At 42.4% G+C, this 20,435-nt stretch overlaps 5 protein-coding genes across 5 annotated transcripts; 2 read left to right on the top strand and 3 right to left on the bottom strand.

The window, feature by feature from the left end:
• Positions 1 to 290: 290 nt before the first annotated feature.
• LOC137581925 (rhodanese domain-containing protein CG4456) lies at positions 291 to 918 on the top strand. Its single transcript, XM_068296327.1, has 3 exons — positions 291 to 477; positions 559 to 718; positions 786 to 918. The coding sequence occupies exons 1-3, from the start codon at positions 357 to 359 to the stop codon at positions 838 to 840; spliced, it is 336 nt and encodes a 111-aa protein (XP_068152428.1). The 5' UTR covers positions 291 to 356; the 3' UTR covers positions 841 to 918.
• Positions 742 to 8,977, bottom strand: PolQ (DNA polymerase theta). The gene is made up of 7 exons (XM_068296325.1): positions 7,256 to 8,977; positions 6,825 to 7,198; positions 6,192 to 6,769; positions 2,528 to 5,282; positions 2,263 to 2,470; positions 1,295 to 2,209; positions 742 to 1,233 (listed from the first exon to the last, which is right to left on the bottom strand). The coding sequence occupies exons 1-7, from the start codon at positions 8,856 to 8,858 to the stop codon at positions 923 to 925; spliced, it is 6,744 nt and encodes a 2,247-aa protein (XP_068152426.1). The 5' UTR covers positions 8,859 to 8,977; the 3' UTR covers positions 742 to 922.
• Positions 8,978 to 9,164: 187 nt separating this feature from the next.
• LOC137581924 (kanadaptin) lies at positions 9,165 to 11,616 on the top strand. Its single transcript, XM_068296326.1, has 5 exons — positions 9,165 to 9,181; positions 9,250 to 9,400; positions 9,465 to 10,445; positions 10,513 to 10,707; positions 10,768 to 11,616. Exons 2-5 carry the CDS (start codon positions 9,251 to 9,253, stop codon positions 11,497 to 11,499), a joined length of 2,058 nt encoding a protein of 685 aa, XP_068152427.1. The 5' UTR covers positions 9,165 to 9,181; position 9,250; the 3' UTR covers positions 11,500 to 11,616.
• Positions 11,617 to 13,338: 1,722 nt separating this feature from the next.
• Positions 13,339 to 15,950, bottom strand: LOC137582288 (nose resistant to fluoxetine protein 6-like). The gene is made up of 9 exons (XM_068296767.1): positions 15,851 to 15,950; positions 15,422 to 15,791; positions 15,293 to 15,366; positions 15,034 to 15,236; positions 14,864 to 14,976; positions 14,596 to 14,803; positions 14,353 to 14,537; positions 13,812 to 14,289; positions 13,339 to 13,760 (listed from the first exon to the last, which is right to left on the bottom strand). Exons 1-9 carry the CDS (start codon positions 15,948 to 15,950, stop codon positions 13,533 to 13,535), a joined length of 1,959 nt encoding a protein of 652 aa, XP_068152868.1. The 3' UTR covers positions 13,339 to 13,532.
• A 406-nt stretch (positions 15,951 to 16,356) lies between these two features.
• On the bottom strand, positions 16,357 to 18,674 carry LOC137582849 (major heat shock 70 kDa protein Ab-like). Its single transcript, XM_068297571.1, has one exon. It carries the CDS (start codon positions 18,456 to 18,458, stop codon positions 16,524 to 16,526), a length of 1,935 nt encoding a protein of 644 aa, XP_068153672.1. The 5' UTR covers positions 18,459 to 18,674; the 3' UTR covers positions 16,357 to 16,523.
• Positions 18,675 to 20,435: the final 1,761 nt, after the last annotated feature.

Below are 20,435 nucleotides of genomic sequence, written 5' to 3'. Positions count from 1 at the left end.
ATAACATTTACTCATTGACTAAGCTAAGACTATAAAAAATGAGTTAATTTACCACCAATTAAGATGTCTACCTAGAATATATGATATAATCTCCATTCAACTTTCCTGGCCGCCTCAAGCCCCGTATTTAATACCATTCTAAATTGTGTTTTGAAATTCTAATGCGTACTCTACGATTCTTTGATATAGTCATCTTTATTTACTCGCTTGGCTATCCCTATGCTTCGAAAGGCGATAACTTTTTCAAGTCACCCGCCCTAAGTTTAGCTGTTGATATCGTTGGCAGGGAAACATTTTAATTATCGGCGTACTTTTAGGAAGATAAGCATTTTCGTTTTGGATTTAATTTTTCGGCGATGGCTACCTACGACGACGTCAAGGATATTCCCAATCATCCAGATCAGTACCTCTTCGATGTGCGAAACCAGTCGGAGTTGAATGAAACGGGAACGCTGCCGGCCAGCATTAACATTCCGCGTAAGTAATCAGGAGCTCTCTGAGTCCAAAATCCAGGGGATTAAGTTGTTGCGATGCGCTCATTTTATTTTTTTCTGACAGTTCCCGATTTGGAGAAGGCCCTCAACCTGCCCGAGGCTGATTTCGAGAAATCCTATGGACGTTCCAAGCCGCCAGTCGATGCCGTCCTGATCTTTTCGTGCAAAGCCGGCGGTCGGGCTGCTCGTGCTGCCAATTTGGCTCGTACTTTGGGCTTTCACAAGTAAGTTTTATTTCTCATAAACGTGTGTATTTTGCAATGTTAATTTATTTAACAATCAAAATTGCAGCGCAAAATCTTATGCCGGCTCCTGGACGGAATGGCAAGCGAAGCAAAGTCAATAAATTACCACATTTTAAAAAAATTTAAAAATTCTGTGCTAAAAATTTGATGTAAAAACTATTAAAGAAAAAATTTACAAATTGCTTAGACTCCTACTTCCTTCAATGCACCCCAGCTGCGACCAATCTTCAGTTTCACCTTGAGAGGTACACTCAGTTTGACGCAGCTTTCCATGGTGAGACTTAAAACTTTGGCTATCTTCTTGGCCTTATCTTCAGGCACTTCAAAGATCAGCTCGTCGTGAAGATGTAAAACCAAATTCACAGACTTCTCCGCTATACCCAGGCGTTCGCGGTAACGAAGCAAATGCTTCTCCATCCGCAGGATGGCACTTTTGGCAATATCTGCAGCCGAGCCCTGAATGGTCGAGTTAATGGCCTGGCGTTCGGCCTGATCTGTGAGCAAAAAATAAATTGCTTTTGTGGAAACGGAAGTGGATATTTTTAAGATACTGACTTTTCATTTGCAGTTCTCCGCTATTGATGTGTTCCAGATAGCGTCTTCGTCCAGTTATGGTCTCCACGTAGCCATTGTTGCGAGCAAATTTGACAACTTTCTGGATATAGGCTGCTATTCCAGCATACGTTTGATGGAACTGTTCCGAAACCGTTTGAGCTTCATGCTCTGTGCATTTCAATGACTCGGCAAGGCTGCGCATGCCCATGCCATAAACGATTCCATAGCAAATCTGTTTGGTGCCGTTGCGCAGTGTCTCCGACACTTCAGATTCGTGCATATGATTCCATCGGGCGGCAATAGCTGTGAACAGATCCTGTGGTGAATTCATCACATCTAGCAGAGCTGGATCCTGCGACAAGTGGGCCAGGATTCGCATTTCTAATTGGCAAAAATCTGCCGAAATCAGGCAACGTTTGGAGTCCATGGGCATAAACGCCGAACGACAGGAGATGTTAACCTTCTCCGAGTCCAAGTTGATATCAAAATCTTTGGCAACATTTTGTAGATTCGGCTCTGACATGGATATGCGTCCGGTGGCTGTATAGGAAAGGCTCTGCCCATAGACGCGATTGTCTTGGCAACACTTGAGCAGTGGCTGGACATTCTTTGCTAATACAGTGCTCAGTTTTCGATAGCTGACTATTAGCTGAGAAATGGGCGAGTCCAGTTTTTCAAGAATCTGCCGAGAGGTGCTCACCTTGCCACTGGCCTTGCGATGGAGCCCCAAAACCTTGGCCACGGCCTGAGAGGAACCCAGATTAAAACGTGATCCATGCAACTCGTAGATCTTGGCTTCCAATTTCTTCATGGTGCTGAGCATTTGCTGAGAGAGACGTTGCAAGGATTCTTGCTTGGCCGGAAATCCAGTGAACTCCATGTTGCAGAGCGACAACTGAATGGGCATTTCGAGATCTAAAGGTAAACATTGCTTATTACAAGTTATCGGTATTCATTCAGACTCTTACCTCGGAAAAACTTGAGTAGTTGCCCAGTACCAATCCTCTCAAGGTTCTCAATTTGACCGTGGAGTATATGCATGGACACGCAGGCTTCTACTGATGCTCTAATTTTGGGCAAAATGGCATTGCTGGCATCCAGACCGTAGCTACTGTAGCCTCGTCCGCTCCCACAGAGATCGGCCAAGCCCTTGCATTCGGGTGCGAATTGCTGGCACTGAAAGCAATTGGAATTAGTTTCAGAAGAAGTACTACAATATTATTCTTCATTTACCATGTTGTGGAAGCTGAGCACCTTATCGGGCTGCAGTAACCAGTTGGCCACTTTGGGATCCTCCAATTTTATGGCTATCCTCGAAAGCTGCGGCATTGCATGACGTAGGATCTTTAGTTGCTCCTTGCCTTCGTGCATTATAAGCGTCAGTTCGGGGCGAGTCAACAATTTGATCAACTGCTCCACCTTCAACTGAGTGCCCACAGCTTCTTTCTTTCCCTCCTGCTGCATGTTCATGTAGTAGACCACATTGTCGGCTAGGCAAAACGATAAGCATGCTAAAAATGTATTGTCATCCACTTCGAACAGCACATCGGAAGTGGCCGCTGCCTCTTGTTGCGCCGCCACTTGGTTGATCAGTAGATTTGCTCCAATCAACGGTTTTCTTTTGCCAGCCTGCATCTGAAGTCCAACACTCAATCCACAACGTGGAGCCTCGTGCAGCATCTGAATTGCTGCCTGAAATAGCCTTCGACTTCCACAGATGTCGACAATGTCGATGGAATTAAAACTAGATGGCACATCATCATCCTTGGAAGCACTCAGAATATGTGATGCGTTTAATTGCAATGGATTTTTAATTAAAGAACTCTCTGACGAGGACATCTCAGAGAGTTCCATAGAGGAGCCAACACTCTCAGTGGAAACCGTCTCAGTTTCGCAGACTTTTGGGCTTGGCTGAGGACTTTGCAAGCGTTGAGATCGCAGCTGATAGGAGCGCATTATACGCGAGGCATATGGCGTCTGCCCGTTGGCATTACCCAACTCTGACATTTCCTTCGGCTGTGAGCTTGGGATTTCGTCTGTCTCCGAATTGGCAGTTGGCAACGTGAATTTGCTTTCGGCTGCTGTTATGGCAGCAGTCACAGCAGAACTAAGCATAAAGGAATCATCGACCATAAAAAGATCCTCCTCTGCAGGGACTTTACTCTTCGGTGGCTGTTGATTGCGTGGGCTACGTCTCAGAAATGAACTCGGTGGCGTATGGGCATTTAACACTTTACTGCAACCGACTTGGGTTTTAACTTTGTTCGTGCTTATAGCAGAAGATGTATTTGTGGAGACTTGAACTGTGTTCTTTGGAGTTATAATTGGAGATACTTCTGGCATCATCCGTGTCTCCTTTCGGGAGTTCAATACTTTACTGTGACCGACTTGGGATTCTAATTTGTTCGTGCTGATAACAGAAGATATATTTGTGGAGACTTGAACTGTGTTCTTTGGAGTTATAATTGGAGATACTTCTGGCATCATCCGTGTCTCTTTTTGGGAGTTCAATACTTTACTGCGACCGACTTGGGATTCTAATTTGTTTGTGTTGATAACAGAAGATATATTTGTGGAGACTTGAATCTCATTAGGTGTGTCCACATGCACTCTCTGGCCAACATTCTCCATTTCAGCACGTTTCTTGTTAATTTTCAACAAAGCCAAACGACGACGTTCCGCGATTTCCCTTCTTAGCAGCTCTTTGCTAGCTGCACTGCTTGTACTTGGTTGTTCCATATCAAAGTTACGGGAATTTGTTGGATTTGGTATCACAGGATTCTCTGTGGTGGATAAAGTGGGTCTATCTTTTGTATTTCCTGTGACAGAACTTAAAGCTGCAGGTTTTTGTGACTCCTTTACAAATGCTGAAGTGACAGGCTTCGGGGAATTTGTTTGAATTGTTGGGTTTTGGGTCCCAGGTCGCGATGCTTCATTGGTAACTGTTGGAATGGTAGTATCGGTCGATTGCTTGGGAACTGCAGTTTTTCTCTTGGGGTCATCTGCTGAAACTGCAGGCTTTTTAGTGCTACACCTCGCACTTTTAATACCAAGATCACACGCGGAATGGGCATTAATAGGAGATGGCTTAAAACCAGATTTAGGTACAGAATTAGGGGTCTGGGGCAAAGACGATTCCGTGCCACGGAGAGGTGGATTTTGAGTTTTCAGTGCGAAAAATTGTTTTGTAGATCCTGAAGTTTTACTTGACTTAATTCCCGTTGGTGTTCTGACCGAATCCTTGGCAATGCTCGTTGAATAATTTTCCTTGGCTTTGTCTACAACTTTATCTAGCTTGGGTATCTTAAAGGGCGACGGCCCATTTGATGATGAATCTAATCCTTCTGACATCTTGCGTTTGGGTATTGAGTGGTTTACTTTGTTATGGTGCGTGTCCTCTACTGACATGTGCAAATCTGTCGTAGTAGTGCCCTCCTCTGTCTGCGTCCACTTGATATTCCCCACTCCGATTTCATACTGAACGAACTGTCGAGCGTCTTGGATAAGCAATTTGGCTGCCTCTGCCACAGACATCCCCGGATGACCTGTAATAAAGACATTTCTGGCCATATTACGTTTAGCTGCTTCCTGGGCATTCTCATTTTCCAGCTGCTTGGCCGTATCGAAGCAATGGGAATTGAACAAAGCCTTCTCAAGGAGCAAAACATCGGCGCTGGCCAATTCCACCAGATTGGTGAATCCGGCATCGTGTATAGCACGGGCTCGCTTGTGCGTCAAATTCGGAAGGCGCATCAGATCAATTAGGTCTCGATGAATGCCAAAGAATAAGCGATCCTTGAATTGGGATACGACCAGGGCCAGAGTCGACCACTGCAACGAGTTGCAGAAGGCGGTAACAATGCCCGCGAATGTGGAGGCCATCTGTTGCAGACCCTGTAACATGCCTCTCTGGCATTTAAACTTGTGGGCCACCACATTGATGGGCGTCTCGTTCACCAATTCCTGGAGTGCCAACGCTGTGTAAAAGCTAAAATATAATAAAACGTAGTAAGTATGTCTTCGCGTCGACTTGGGTATACCATGCACCAAGTGAAACAACTACAACTACTCTTTTAACACTAACCCTAACTTGCTAACTTGCAAGATTTGTTTGACTGACTCAAAGTCCCAATTTTTACACTTTTCAGTTAAGAAATCTTTTAAAACGGAGCAAGTCTTAACAATTGCATTCTGATTCGCCGCATCGCAATCAGTTAACCAGAGGATTAACTTCAACTAACTCCGTCGTAAAAGTTTCTATATCCGTGCAGGATTTTTTTGTTAATAAACTTAAACGCCGCATGTCATGCTACATCGTTTTATCGTCTGTTTAAACGACATCTATATATAATTGTTATCCGATTTCGATCAAATTTGAAACAGGCATTAATACTTATATTAAACTGACAATAATTAACTTTTTTGAGAATTGCGTCAAAACTAACGACGTTAATGATAAAAGTCACTGAAATAGTCACCCGATCAGGATACAAGGCACAGTCAGTAATAGATATGCAAAACTGATAAATGTTAATTTTTATGACAATAGCAAAGAAAATAACGAAGTTATAGAAAAAAAGTAAATGTTCGTGAATTTACCACGAAATTTAGTTAGGTGACACATCCCCAAATTTTGTGGCTTTAAATTTTCAGTCTTTGAAAAAATTAAATTTTTGAAATTGCATGTCAAAAGTTTAAAATAAAATTGATCTGCCTACACACTAAGCGTGCCTATAAATCAAATTTCGATTTCCCTCTTTTATTTTCCGAGACGTGCGTTTTCATACGGACTCGGAGAACGGAGGGACTCGGAGTTGGCCTGTTTCATACATTTTGGTGGCTTTAGTATCACATTTCACCCTATGGATGCATGGTATAACGAATATGTAATGCGTACCGCTTGTGTATCTGGATTTGCTTGTAGTCTAACTTGGCTTGACCTCGCATCGCTCGAACCAGGAACGCTTCTTTGACGCCAATTAACTCACCCACCTTCTTCATGGCAGGGTTCAGTTTCTCCCACATGTCCAGGTAGAGCAGCCAATCAAGATCCTGCAATTGGTAGCACACGGAGTAAGGTGTCACTAGATAAACAGCGTGAAGCTCTGATTCCAAGACGAAACAGCGACGAGACTTTTGCAACTCTGCGAAGAGAATCAAGCCATCAGTTGGAGGCATGGAAGAGGCCAGGCAAGCGGCTCCCAAGCGGGTGGCCACAAAGTTTGATGTTTCCGCCTCCTCGTCTGTTTGTAGTCTTATGAACTCGTATTCCATCAGAAAATCTAGCGCATCACTTATGTAATCCGTCCATTTTTCGCCCTCGCCCTCTTCGTCATCTTTTTCTGTGGTAGTGGGGGGCCCGAGCATTTTTTTTTGGGCACTCAGTAGAGTGCAATTGACAAAATCATTTATATTATCCTTGGTGCTGGCCACACCCGATGATATGACTTCCAACAAGGCTCGCTTCAAATGGGTCTAAAATTCAAACAGATCTTAAGTTTAAGACAGATGCTGTCTGTGGTGTACCTACACTGCCATCCATCTCCAGACACGATGTGATGGGCTTAAGTTGAGCGGTGACCAAATCCTTGCCAACCCGGGCATTACTCTCATTGCAGATTAATATCGATTCGCCGAGAGTGTCTCTTCCCGTGCGACCAGCTCTGCCAATCATTTGGCGATATGTTAGCGAGCTCATTTGCTTACCCCCGAAAAGCGGGGAACGGATGAGCACACGACGAGCCGGTAGATTGACACCAGAACTTAATGTGCTGGTGGCCACAAGAACTTTGAGAGCTCCGCCCTTAAAACTCGCTTCGACAATGTCTCGTTCCTCTGTCGTCAGACCAGCATGATGGAAAGCACAGGCATAGGTGATTGCCTTGGACATGACTGCGTCGAGACCTGCAAAACAAATTCGATGAGCAATCAAAGCAGAGCCAAATCATTTTGGTTACCTACCTGTAGGGATATCCCTTAACTGTTGCTTAACGTCTTCAATGGCTGCCGGGTTCAAATGCGTGCGCAGCTTTTGTCCCACTTCGGAGCCCGACTTAATCAGAGTGTGCATTGCAGTTGCCAGCTGGACAGCTAGATTCTCGCACCAATCCTTCGAGGGGCAAAAAACTATAACGGAGCAGCCTTCGAGTAGTGTTTCGATACACAATTGTGCCACATGGTCACAGTCATTACCCAGCATAGGCACCGCAGACGTTTCCTTGATATCTCTCAGAACTCGCAAATTATTATCATAGATCTGAGTGCCTACTTTAATCATTTCCTGAAGAGCCACTGGCCGATAATTGGTTATATAGAGTTCTGCATTCAGCCAGCTCTGCAGCAATTCCACATTAGCCAAAGTGGCCGACATTGTGATCACTTGGATTTGCAAGGCATGTTTCCGCGACATATACAAAATCTTTGCCAGCAAAAGTTCAAGAATATAGCCACGGCCTGGGTCGGAAATGAGATGTATTTCATCTACGACCACAGTGCCGATCACGTCTAGCTTGCCCTGCTCAAGCAGCTTGTTCACTATAGAATTCGCCTTCTCGATTGTGCATATGGCTACATTGAGGGCGTCAAAACCACCCGGAGGCGTGTAACCACCAAAAAAACCTTCAACCCGATAGCCTGAGGGTGTGAGAAGATCTTGCAGGTACAGCATCTTTTCCCGCACCACCGAGATAAATGGCAGGATAACCAAGACTTTCTTGTTCCGTTCCAGTACCGTCTTTAGCAGCAAGATTTCACTCACCAGGGTTTTTCCAGCAGAGGTGGGAGCTGAATACACTAGATTACGGTATTCAAAGAGTACTTGCGGCTTGCTCAGACACTCTACCTGCCAGTCAAACATCTTAACGACTCCCTTCTTTTTGTACTCGCTGAGCACGCTGTGCGGTAGATTCCAAGCGGATATGGATCTAAGGGATTCCACATCCACCACTACTTCATTGGCATCTGAAACATTTGAGCCGGTTGAGGATGTGGGGGACACACGAAGCTGATTGGGTGACATTTTGCTTAGATTCTGGCTAAGTCGTGGTGATGTGTTCGATACCCGGCGATACTCTACATCCTGATTAACTAGTACACAGCGACTGCGCTTAAGATCTTCCTGAAGTTGCTGTGACGCCTGCTCATCAAGAGCTGGGCATAAAAAACTGCTTTCGTCTAACTGAAGTTTCTCTTTGGTCTTGGAGTCCGGGTGAGATTCTCCATCTGTTCCGAAGACATCTTCGGTACAAATTTGAGCTTCAAAGACGGAAGGACTGCCACAACTTTCAGAGGCAGGTGAGTTTAGAGCAGCCTCTATTTGGGAGACGCGCATCATCGACCGATTTTTATTGGGCGTCGTTGTCTTGGACAGTTGCTCCACATATGGAAAAGAATCCTTGAAGAACTCGGAGTAGTTGTCGCAGCTGGCATTGGAATTTTTTTGCTGGTTGTGAACATATTTAGATTCCCTCGGCTTAATATGTTTCTTGGCATTCGTGGACTTTAGATCGTTTTCCAGTTGCATCATAGTGCTATCTCCAAAGTCAAAAGACTGGGAAAAGGCCATTGTTAAATTTGAATATTCTATTTAAAATTATAATATAAAAATTCCTAATAAAATTATAAATAAACGATTTAATAAAAAAAAAATTAAAACAAATATTGCGGGCCGCATCCGCATAAGTGTTGCCACTTAATTCGATTTAAGTATTTTGCTTACAACACAGCTAGATTGAAGCCAAATAAAGCTAAGATCAAGAAAATAAAATAAGCCAAAAATAACGGGAGAAGAGCTAAGTACGGCAACACTAGTTGGCAATAAGCCGCTATTTTTTCATTGTGGTAGTTCAATACGCGTTAGTACGATATCATGTCAGCGTGCAACACTGAGTGAGATTTTTAGTCAGCTGTTGCAATTGTTTACTTTGAAGACAGAAATTGTTTTTTTTTAATTGCAGCATGGACGAGTTTAAAGTGCCCGCTCCGCTGCCTAAGCTGAAGCCTGTCGTGGTGGAAAAGCCAAAAAACGATGCGGAATTGACCATAACGAAGATATCTCTTCCTGTCTCGTGCCCTTACAAAGTTCCCAAATGGTCACAGCCGAATTTAGTAAGTTTGTCAAACGTATAAGAAGCGGACAAGTTTTGGTTAAATTATACATTAAATATTTTAGCCAGATGCCGAACACAATTACAAGTTCGAGGTGCTCAAGTCAGGACAAATTATCGATGAGGTAAAACTACGGAACCAGGCCGTCTGGACATTTGGTAGACTCCCAGAGAACGATGTGGCGGCTGCTCATCCCACTATTTCCCGGTATCATGCTGTGCTGCAGTACAAACCGAAAACCACAACAGATGAGCCGCTGGAGGGGGACGCTAAACCAACACAGCCCGAAGGCTGGTACATTTATGACCTGGGAAGCACACACGGCACATTTCTCAACAAACAACGGGTGCCGTCGAAAGTTTTCATACGCATGCGAGTGGGTCACATGCTTAAGTTGGGCGGCAGTACAAGGGCTTACATACTACAGGGTCCCAGCGAAGACGAAGAGCCAGAATCAGAGTTGTCCGTCACGGAACTGCGGGAGCAACGTGAACAGCAAGCAGCCGCAAGTATTGCAGAGAAAACACGTCAAGCCGTGGAAGCAGAGGAACGGGAACGTAACGAAGGCGTTTCCTGGGGTATGGGCGATGATGCCGACGAGGAAACCGATCTCACGCATAATCCCTATGCTTCTACCAACAATGAAGATCTTTTTTTCGACGACCCCAAGCGCACTCTCCGGGGATTCTTTGAACGTGAGGGTCTACACCTAGAGTACAAGTGCGATGAACTGTCGCAGGGTTCCTTCGTATGCCGTGTTGAGTTGCCTATAGATGACTCAAATGGGAGGCCCATCGTTGTAGAGGTTACTCACAAGGGGCGTAAAAAGGATTGCGTGGTGCAGTGCGCCTTGGACGCCTGTCGGACTCTAGACAGGCATGGCGTGTTGCGTCAGGCAAATCAGGAGTCACAGAAGCGTAAGCTGGTCAAGGCTGGAGACTCTGATGATGAGGACGAGTTTTGGGATCGCACAGGCGATGTGGCCCGCAAAAAACAACGCAAAGCAAACGCAGCCACGTGTGAAACTCTGACCTATGACGATTTGGTATGAGATTAATATCCATTATCGAATAGTCCAATAGAATAATGTGGTTTTTCTTCTCGTTTTGCAGCTAAAACAGGAATGCGAACTCCACTTGGAAATGGAAAAAATTAATATGGAGATCGCAGCATATCAGTTAAGAGAAAAGCGTCAGAAGGAACTCACTCTTAAACAGCAACGGGCCAGCGATGATTTAGATAACTTTATGGACACTCTGACCGAGGATGTAGAGCAGGTCGACAAGACGGAAATTAAAAAACTTAGGGTAATTGAACTAAAACAAATTGACACGAACAATTTTAAGTTATCTGTTTTTTTTTCTCAGTTGGATTTACAACGCATCAAAGTCGAACAGCTAAAGATCGAGCGGCTGATCAAAATTGCGAAACCAACTGCTCTACCCTATTCCTCTACTATTGCAAAGGAGACCATACCATCCACCCAAGAGGAAAGTACCGCTAAAAAGCAACTACCCATGATTGGCAAACGGAACCAGTTTAGCAAATTTATAGTAGTTAAAGCCACTCCAAGCACACAAGTCACTTCCCACTTAAAGGCATTCGCTTCGGATGAAGAGGAAATAGAACAGGAGGAGGAGGAGGGAGAAGAAGAAAAAACTGCCAAGTTGGAAATAAAACCAGATGCCACACCGCCAACATCAACAAATAAGAATGAACAGAGCCTTGAGTCTTCTAATACAAACGAATCGCAATTGGAGATCCCTCCCATCACAAAAGAAGTTTCGGCTGAACTTGTTACTGGTAATGAAAATACTCCCACGCAAACTGAATCTATCCAACTATCTACTCCCGCTGAAACTAAAGCTTTCCAAGAATCTAAAACATCCAAAGTGATTGCTGAATCTGTCGAGGATGCGGTATCCCAGAAAAAGACTCGTCCAAGACATCGAGAGCGCAACAAACCACGTCTGGATGTGGACATGGACATTAACGAGCTGGCACAACATGAGGATAGCGAAAAATATGCCAAGTGGGTCCCTCCAGCTGACCAAAGTGGCGATGGCATAACACATTTAAATGAGAAATTTGGCTACTAATCGAGCTATAGCATTAATCTTGTCGTATTTAAGGAGAATTAAGTATATTTAGGCATACTGTAATCAAACATGTTAATCAATTTAAATTGATTATAATTTGTAGTTGTGTTAAACAAATATTTGTGTCGTATTTTTGACTTTCTTTCTTTTGAAGCATTGCGAGTTGAATTTGCAATCTTCAACATTTTTTAAGATGAGTGCACATTTAATTAAACAACATTGGAAACTATATAACTGATTTGATAATTTAAATTGTTCACTCGTCTTAATTTTTTTAATCGCGGCAAAATACTAACGCGTCATGTCATCTGAATTATAAAAAATGTTTCCTTGTCACACGAGTCTAAATCTTTAGCTAGAATTAGGAATATTTCTTGCATTGCGATTTTTGGTTACACGATTTTAAAATTTACATTTCATAGATTAATTTAATGTCTGTTCTAGATTGCATACTAATGAAAAACTGATTGCCACCTGTATTTTATTTTTAAATATGTTATTATGGAAAATATGCATGTGGATCAAATTTAAATGAAAAGGATAAGGAAGTCGACTTAAAGTGTCGTCAATGAGTTGCTTTTATATTTTTGTGTGCTGATCCCAAATCTGCAATTAGTTTTTCTTATCATCTCTAAGTCGCGAGGAGCAGATTCTGTCTAGAAAAGATTCTAAGATGGAAGGTAGTCCTATATTACGATGAAATCGAAACTGTCGAAACGACAGCCAAACGAGCTTGTAAACTCATTTTTTCTCTAAAGTTTTTTTTGACATCAAGGCCATCAAATTTATTAAGAGGTAAAAGGCAATTTAATACTTTTCGATTCATGTGACTGGACAAAACGATTATCAAGAAATGTGGGAATAGTGCTAAAAAACTATATCTCAGTGAAGTGCTTTAGAAAAAAAAAAGGTATTCCACCATGGAGTTTTTTGACTTTAAGTTATGGCAAACACGTCTTCAAATCAGTGTAATTTAGCAGTAAGGTGCGCGAAATAAGTAACTGAGACACTACATTGCTATCTATACCAACTAAACCGTTTAGAATATTATTTATTTATTTATTTTTAAACTTCTTAAATTTATAAATATATTTCAGCCCACTGAAATGGAAAAAGGCTTAGGGGAAAATTAAAAAAATTCAAACAAAATATTTTCAAACGAAATAAGTAACTGGGAAATAAGTAATTTATGTCCTAATTTTTCTCCTCTGTTTTTTATCGATTCCAATTTGCGAATTTAATTAAGCGTGTTTTGCAGCATTTGGATGTCCAATTTGCAATTTGCTATCCGTGGGCATAAAGCCGTTGCATCAAGATGCCTAATAGATTTTTTATCGGATTTTAATTTTAAAAGATTTAAAAAAAATGTATTATTTAAAGTACAACTTACAACAAGACTTTACAACTTAACTAAATTGCATATTTTTTGTGACAATTATTGTACACGAAAGTAAAGCCTAAAAGTATGCCACAGCTTTATCAATGTAAATGGCCCATTTAAAAATTTAATTCAAGTGCCGATTAACATCATTCATGGTGTAGGGTAAAAACAATCTCCGCAAATAATAAGACGGGCCACTTGAAGTTCAGCCCAATTCCTGATATCACGAGTGTCAATGGAAATTAAAAGAAACTTTATCACTTGAGATTATCTATTTTGTATACCCTTGCATAAAGATTGATTGCCATTTAAATACAGAACGCTTATGTTTTATTAAATCTTCTGAGTTGTGTTTTTTTTATTTGCACAATCAGTTTAGAAAAGAATCATATCTTAATCCAATCGTTGTGCTTACTACTAAGATTATGCCGGAAATTGAATATCTTCTCCACGACTATTGGGTTACGCTTTCGAGATTTAGTTTCCGTTGATAGCCACCTATCGAAAACTGAAGAGTTTTTCAATGATCCGTAGTTTCGGTTTCGCCAGACAGCATGATATAGGCAATAATAATGTATTGTGCACTTAAAAACAAAATGAAACTACTTATTATTAAATAGATTATAAGCAATGATTGACTTGGTCATTAGTGCTACGGGGGCAATTCTTTTGAAGGTGGATTATGTCGTTCGGTAGCAGATGCTTCCCTTGACATGTTCAAGCCTGATGGAGGTCCATTCACATTTTGTTGTGTCTTGAGACTGGACCTACGATTGGGCAGCAGTAGGGTCAATCCACTAACCAAAGGTGCCTCAATCACAATGTACACAACATAGGACATTAACAGGGTGAATCCAAAGTCAGACCAGAAATTCAACATCTATTAGTAAATTGGTTAGAAGTTTCTTTTCGGAATGTGCATTCAGCTTACCATTTGATAGTCAGAAAAGTATGTATGTGAACGCAACTGCATGTGGTGGACTTCCAGAAGGAAGATGTGCCAGATATAGGCGGAGTAGGAGAGCCGGGAGAGTGGTTGCCACAATGGTGACGAGAGGAAGCTGTTAGCCATTCCTCCGTAGCCCTGCAGGCAGGCGAAAACTATCCAGCACAGAGCCAGAGGCCAAGCCACACGGGTGAGTGTATAATACAGAGACTCCTCGAGAGTCGACATTGCCGGAGCTCTCCATTGCGCAGAGGCATATTTGCTAAAGAGTGATGTGAAAATCATACCCAAACTGAGGATCCAAGCTATCCAGATGATAAAACGGCTTAGATGGAAGCTTTTGCCACGACTCGAATGGAGAAAATAACCAAAGAGAAAACCTATTAGCCAGGGAGCTGCATGTGTGTGTGTTGCCAAATAAAGTTTCTTCATGGCCTCCGCAGCGAGCATGATATTCATATTCCTTAAACAGAGGGATGGGCGACGAATAAAAAGGTGATCGAAATATGGATTCTGATGGACTTACAAATTGAACTGAAGGGAATACTTGCCTATCATCATGGTGGCAAAGAGGCATGCCGAAAGCATTAGCATTAAAACACAAATCCCACCTGCTGCCTTCCTACCCCACTTGAAGAGGGCAATGAGGAACAAGGGGGAGAGAAGGTACAATTGCATGTCCACGGCTAGATACCAAGTATGCGGCAGACACTGTAAAAACAAGAATATGAAGTACAAATGGTCGTCCGTATTCCAATTCGTTACCCACAATCTCCGTTACTCCATAATTCTGCGTATACGTCAGAGTTCGATACCAAATTCGTTCACAAACATTATAGTTAAAGAAAGAAGATATAGGCCCGTTTCCTAGCAGTGGCAAGATTTTCATATACATGAGTATCGCAAGGGCAAGCACGGGTGTGAGGCGGATATAACGATACAGGTACATCTTGGGGATATTTAGTTTGCCCTTATTCCTGCAAATGCAAAAACAATTGAAACGGATCATTTATTTCAGTGTAGGAAATGATACACACTTCTCCATGGAGCGCAGCGTAACCAGCACCACCAATAATCCGCTGAGAAAGAAAAATGTATCCACCGTAAAAGTGCCTTGCAGAATGAAACTAGAATAGGCATACTCGAACCACTGTGAAACCATCCAATAGAGAATTACATGATAAGGTAACCGACATGCAAAACTTACCCAGAATAATTGTGACTGGTTTAGATTTGGTTTCTTCACGGCAAACACGTACTCATGGCCATAGACAACCCATATAAGCGACAGGCAACGTATGCCCTCTAAGCAATTGATCACATTTGGAGACGAATTGCTCCTGTCCACGATACGGAAAAGTGTTCGGGAGTTGAAACGTGCCGAAAACACTATTACGAGCGATGGAATGTCTTTGGACCAGAAGTAGAGTTTAAAGTTGAAGTGAGTCCACGTATACGCTACTTACTCTTATCCGTAAAAATGAAATAGTCGGTGAGCGTAGCCAAAACCATGAGAACGCCAAACACTGACAAAAGGACACTGTAAGGAATGGAATGTAAAAGGTTTTTGGGGTTGGAGAAACACATATAGATACATGATAGAAATGGTCAATCCATCGAGAGCTTTACTCTCATTTGTTCGACAACTAGACTCGTCGATGCTGCCCAATCCAGTAGTTTCCCAATTTACGTAACGTTTTAGCATTTGGCCAAGAAACTTATCCATAGTCTTAGCCGAGCATGAGGCAGGAAAACACGTAGCAATCTTCATATTGGTGTATTTCAGAATTTCATTGTCCACACCAAACCACTGGGCAATGGGTAACTCAAGGAAACAGTATTTCCCCTTGATGCGATGACTAGAGCTTATAACCTTTCGTATGCCAACACACTCATCATAATTGCCCAAATCTACCACGTTTCCAACTAGGTAACCAGATGGAAGAGAACCCCAGGAGTCGATCACTATTCACGGATACAGAAAATAAATGCTAGAATAATAAAATATCAGGTAATCCACTTACTCTTCAGTGCCCAATAACTTCCAGAAGTAATACTACTCGTCCATTGGGCCATATCGGCAACACACAGCAGATCTTGCTGGCTGGGTATATCCCATCTCATTTCACTAATATTATTTCGCAGAATATATTGGCCAAATTCTACACCAAGATTCACAAGCTCTTTGTGGTTCATGGAGTTTTTAACTGTGGTCGTGGCCCCCACAAAGACCAGGCCAAAAATACAAAGCCATAAAGACAGAGTTTCCATAACGTCGACGCTTTCATTCAACTAATATCTCGGTTATGTGAAATTTTTTTAATCTACCCCCCTTTTATATGCTCCGAAAATATCATAATCTATCTTACTATCGATTGTAGTGCTATGACGTTGGTCATCAAGAGATAATATAGTAAAAATATGTACTCGAACTTTGATTTGATTAAAAGGTTATCCCAATAAGTATTTCCTACTAAAGAGCATTAATCCCTTTCACGTTTTTCTTCAAATTTTCAAACGCGTGGGAAAGTTTTTTACTCTAATAATAAAAAAGTTGTTTATTTTTAAATTCGTTGCTAACTTAAAATAATACAATAATTTATTATTCTTCTAAGATAAGTCTAGTAATTTGGAATGATTAACCAACCAACTTCAGTCTCAAAAACTTAAATATCTATGATAGAGAATCTCTTTGGCTTAATCGACTTCCTCAACAGTGGGTCCAGAGTAGCTACCAAATCCTCCAGCCTGCTGACCACAGTTGCCACCAGATCCACATCCAGCTCCAGCCGGCTGACTGGCAGACTGATGCATTCGTGTCATGATCGGCGAACAGTGTTTGGTGAGCTCCTCCAGTTTGTGATCGAACTCTTCTTTTTCGGCTGTGGTGTTAGTATCCATCCATTTAATGGTCTCGTCACACTTTTCAATAACAGAGGACTTGTCTGTCTCGCTGAGCTTGTCGGCACTGGCCTGCTCCACAGCCTGTTTCACGTTGAAAACGTAAGACTCCAAGCTGTTGCGGGAAGAGATCCGTTGGCGCTGTCTCTCGTCCTCATCGGCATAACGCTCCGCATCGTTCACCATTCGGTCGATATCAGCTTGCGACAGACGTCCCTTGTCGTTCTTGATCGTGATATTCTTGGCCTTGCCCGTGCTCATCTCCTTAGCGGTGACATTGAGTATTCCGTTGGCATCCATGTCGAAGGTGACTTCTATTTGGGGAACGCCTCTAGGTGCCGGAGGAATTCCAGATAGATCGAAGGTTCCCAGGGCATTGTTGTCTTTGGTCATCACTCGTTCGCCCTCGTAGACTTGAATAGAAACTCCAGGCTGATTGTCGGCATAGGTGGAGAAGGTTTTGGTTTGCTTGCAGGGGATCCGGCAATTGCGTTCGATCAATTTGGTCATAACTCCGCCAGCAGTTTCTATGCCAAGTGAGAGTGGTGCCACATCCACCAGAAGAACGTCCTGGATCTTGCCGCTCTGGTCGCCACTGAGAATAGCAGCTTGGACAGCAGCTCCATATGCCACAGCTTCGTCTGGGTTGATTGAGAGGTTCAGACTCTTTCCGTTGAAGAACTGTTGGAGCAGGCTCTGCACCTTGGGAATCCGGGTGGAGCCGCCCACAAGTACAATGTCATGGATTTGTCCCTTGTCCATCTTGGCATCATTCAGAGCCTTCTCCACAGGCTGTAAAGTATTGCGGAAGAGGTCGGCACACAGCTCCTCAAAACGGGCACGACTTATTTTAGTGTAGAAGTCATGTCCCTCGAACAATGCGTCCACCTCAATGGTGGCTTCTGTGCTGGATGACAGGGTGCGCTTGGCACGTTCAGCTGCTGTGCGAAGGCGCCGCAGTGCACGTGGATTTGACCGCAGGTCCTTTTTGTACTTGCGCTTGAATTCATCGGCCAAATGTGTCACTAGTCGGTTGTCAAAGTCCTCTCCGCCAAGATGTGTGTCGCCGGCAGTGGCCCGAACCTCAAACAGAGATCCTTCGTCAATAGTTAGAATGGAAACATCGAAAGTACCGCCTCCCAAGTCGAATATCAACACATTCCTCTCTCCCTTCAGATTCTTGTCCAGGCCATAGGCCAAAGCCGCCGCCGTTGGCTCGTTAATGATTCTCAGCACATTTAGACCAGCAATATGGCCAGCATCCTTGGTAGCCTGTCTCTGGGAGTCGTTGAAGTAGGCTGGCACTGTGATGACTGCATCTGTGATGCTCTGGCCCAAATATGCCTCGGCTGTCTCCTTCATCTTGGCCAGCACCATCGAGCTAATCTCCTCGGGCGCGAAACGCTTCGACTCGCCTTTAAACTCAACTCCCAACTTGGGCTTGCCTCCATCGCTGACCACCTTGAATGGCCAGTGCTTGATGTCCTCCGCTATCTTGGGATCGTCGTACTTGCGGCCTATCAAACGCTTAGCATCGAATACTGTGTTCCTTGGATTCATGGCCATCTGGTTCTTAGCGGCATCGCCTATCAGGCGCTCCGAGTCGGTGAATGCCACATAACTGGGCGTCGTCCGATTGCCCTGGTCATTGGCTATAATCTCCACCTTTCCATGTTGATAGACACCCACGCAGGAGAACGTGGTACCCAAATCTATTCCGATTGCAGGCATTTTTTTCCTTTGTTTTTCTTGTTGCTTTACTTGGATAATTTACTTCTTGAATGATTCTGTTTTGCTTGAATTTGTAAATTAACTTGTTTACTTTTTAGTTTGTTTAAACAATTTTAGTTGTTCGCTTTTAACGTTTAATGTTTTTCAGTTGTTTAGCTTGTTCAGCTAGTCGCTTGTTTTGTTTTGCTTGTTTCTGTGATGTATCACTTCGCTTGCTTGAATTGAATTGCTGCGAAGAGAAATTGTCGGCCCTATTTATACCTGGCCGCTCTCTTTCGGAAACTTCGAGGCGTTCTCTTCTCGAACTCTCTCGAACAATCGACAGATTGATGTGAGTGTGAAAGGGAGAGAACATATCTGGCCCGCAATATGTACTGCTGAGAGGGTGGAAATTTCTCAAAAGTATTTTTTCTCTTTTTTTCTACCTACCTCAACAATCATTGCCAATTAATATTAGATTTTAGGTTCTGGAAGATTCCTTCGTGCTTTGGTTTGGTTTTGATTATAATTAAGGTCTTTGGTGGCTTTAGATGTGACACTTTTTTTCTGCTGATCTCAACTCACGTGAGTTAAAGTTTAAACAAGTTTTGCGGTCGTTGACCGATTGTGAATAGTGGGATCTGATATTTTTATGAATGGGCTGCAATACATACATATTTATGTATGTATGTATGTACATGTACATACATATGTAGTTATGTATGTACATACATACATATGTGCTCATTTGTATATGAATGTATGTATGTATGTAAATCGGAACCGGATTAATTTATGAATTGAACCTAATTTAATAGTTCAAATTTTATTTACTCTGAAAGGAAATGAAGAAGATTGTTACATATGTACATATATGAAATTTTATTCGATTATTGTGTTTTTTAACATTTATTTGTAACAGGATTCTTGAACTTATTTTTTAACAGTTTGACAACAAGCTAAAATATCCTACAAACTTCCATGAAGAGGTCGATAATGCAATTCCATAAACACCAACTGGTCTAGTCAAATCATTTGCCCTCAGAGGGTCAACATGAAGTTCAATCTCATTGCTAAAAACTGTAATTTTTTCCGTTTCAAATTATTTGGAAAAAGAATGCTGATAATAGAAGCTCTGACAAATTGTATATAAGAGCAGAAACGAATCAAAAAGAACTATTCTCGATTTCAATAATGAATTTTATTAAAATAGCACTCGTGTCATTTTTAGTAGCACTGGTCATAGTTGGAACCACTGCTCCAGCAGTCCCAATATGCAGACAGTGCGATCCAACAAATCCAATGGATCCTGATTGCCGTCGCGATTTGCAAGCATGTAAATCGCAATTTTTTGCTGAAAAGGCTATGAATATAGCCGATCCCGTTGCATGTACGAATTATGGTACAAGTATGTTCGAAGACGCCTGGAATGCAGTTGTCCATCCTGAGTATGTACGATTTACATACATACATACATTCATATACAAATGAGCACATATGTATGTATGTACATACATAACTACATATGTATGTACATGTACATACATACATACATAAATATGTATGTATTGCAGCCCATTCATAAAAATATCAGATCCCACTATTCACAATCGGTCAACGACCGCAAAACTTGTTTAAACTTTAACTCACGTGAGTTGAGATCAGCAGAAAAAAGTGTCACATCTAAAGCCACCAAAGACCTTAATTATAATCAAAACCAAACCAAAGCACGAAGGAATCTTCCAGAACCTAAAATCTAATATTAATTGGCAATGATTGTTGAGGTAGGTAGAAAAAAAGAGAAAAAAATACTTTTGAGAAATTTCCACCCTCTCAGCAGTACATATTGCGGGCCAGATATGTTCTCTCCCTTTCACACTCACATCAATCTGTCGATTGTTCGAGAGAGTTCGAGAAGAGAACGCCTCGAAGTTTCCGAAAGAGAGCGGCCAGGTATAAATAGGGCCGACAATTTCTCTTCGCAGCAATTCAATTCAA

The sequence above is a fragment of the Drosophila tropicalis genome, unplaced genomic scaffold, assembly GCF_018151085.1.
Source record: "Drosophila tropicalis isolate 14030-0801.00 unplaced genomic scaffold, ASM1815108v1 contig_859, whole genome shotgun sequence".
In the NCBI taxonomy this organism is placed as follows: Eukaryota; Metazoa; Arthropoda; class Insecta; order Diptera; family Drosophilidae; genus Drosophila; species Drosophila tropicalis.
The sequence above is the reverse complement of the archived record's forward strand: the minus strand, read 5'-3'. Positions and strand labels throughout refer to the sequence as shown.

Coding starts and splice junctions, on each gene's coding strand:
- LOC137582288 (XM_068296767.1), bottom strand. CDS start 15,950: ATGAGATGGGATATACCCAGCCAGCAAGATCTGCTGTGTGTTGCCGAT. Junction 15,367..15,421: donor GGATTGACCATTTCTATCAT/GTATCTATATGT, acceptor CATTCCTTACAG/TGTCCTTTTGTCAGTGTTTG. Junction 14,977..15,033: donor ACCAGTCACAATTATTCTGG/GTAAGTTTTGCA, acceptor ATGGTTTCACAG/TGGTTCGAGTATGCCTATTC.
- LOC137581925 (XM_068296327.1), top strand. CDS start 357: ATGGCTACCTACGACGACGTCAAGGATATTCCCAATCATCCAGATCAG. Junction 478..558: donor GGCCAGCATTAACATTCCGC/GTAAGTAATCAG, acceptor TTTTTCTGACAG/TTCCCGATTTGGAGAAGGCC. Junction 719..785: donor CGTACTTTGGGCTTTCACAA/GTAAGTTTTATT, acceptor TCAAAATTGCAG/CGCAAAATCTTATGCCGGCT.
- PolQ (XM_068296325.1), bottom strand. CDS start 8,858: ATGGCCTTTTCCCAGTCTTTTGACTTTGGAGATAGCACTATGATGCAA. Junction 7,199..7,255: donor GTTAAGGGATATCCCTACAG/GTAGGTAACCAA, acceptor TTTGTTTTGCAG/GTCTCGACGCAGTCATGTCC. Junction 5,283..6,191: donor CAAATCCAGATACACAAGCG/GTACGCATTACA, acceptor ATTATATTTTAG/CTTTTACACAGCGTTGGCAC.
- LOC137582849 (XM_068297571.1), bottom strand. CDS start 18,458: ATGCCTGCAATCGGAATAGATTTGGGTACCACGTTCTCCTGCGTGGGT.
- LOC137581924 (XM_068296326.1), top strand. CDS start 9,251: ATGGACGAGTTTAAAGTGCCCGCTCCGCTGCCTAAGCTGAAGCCTGTC. Junction 9,401..9,464: donor AATGGTCACAGCCGAATTTA/GTAAGTTTGTCA, acceptor TAAATATTTTAG/CCAGATGCCGAACACAATTA. Junction 10,446..10,512: donor CTCTGACCTATGACGATTTG/GTATGAGATTAA, acceptor CTCGTTTTGCAG/CTAAAACAGGAATGCGAACT.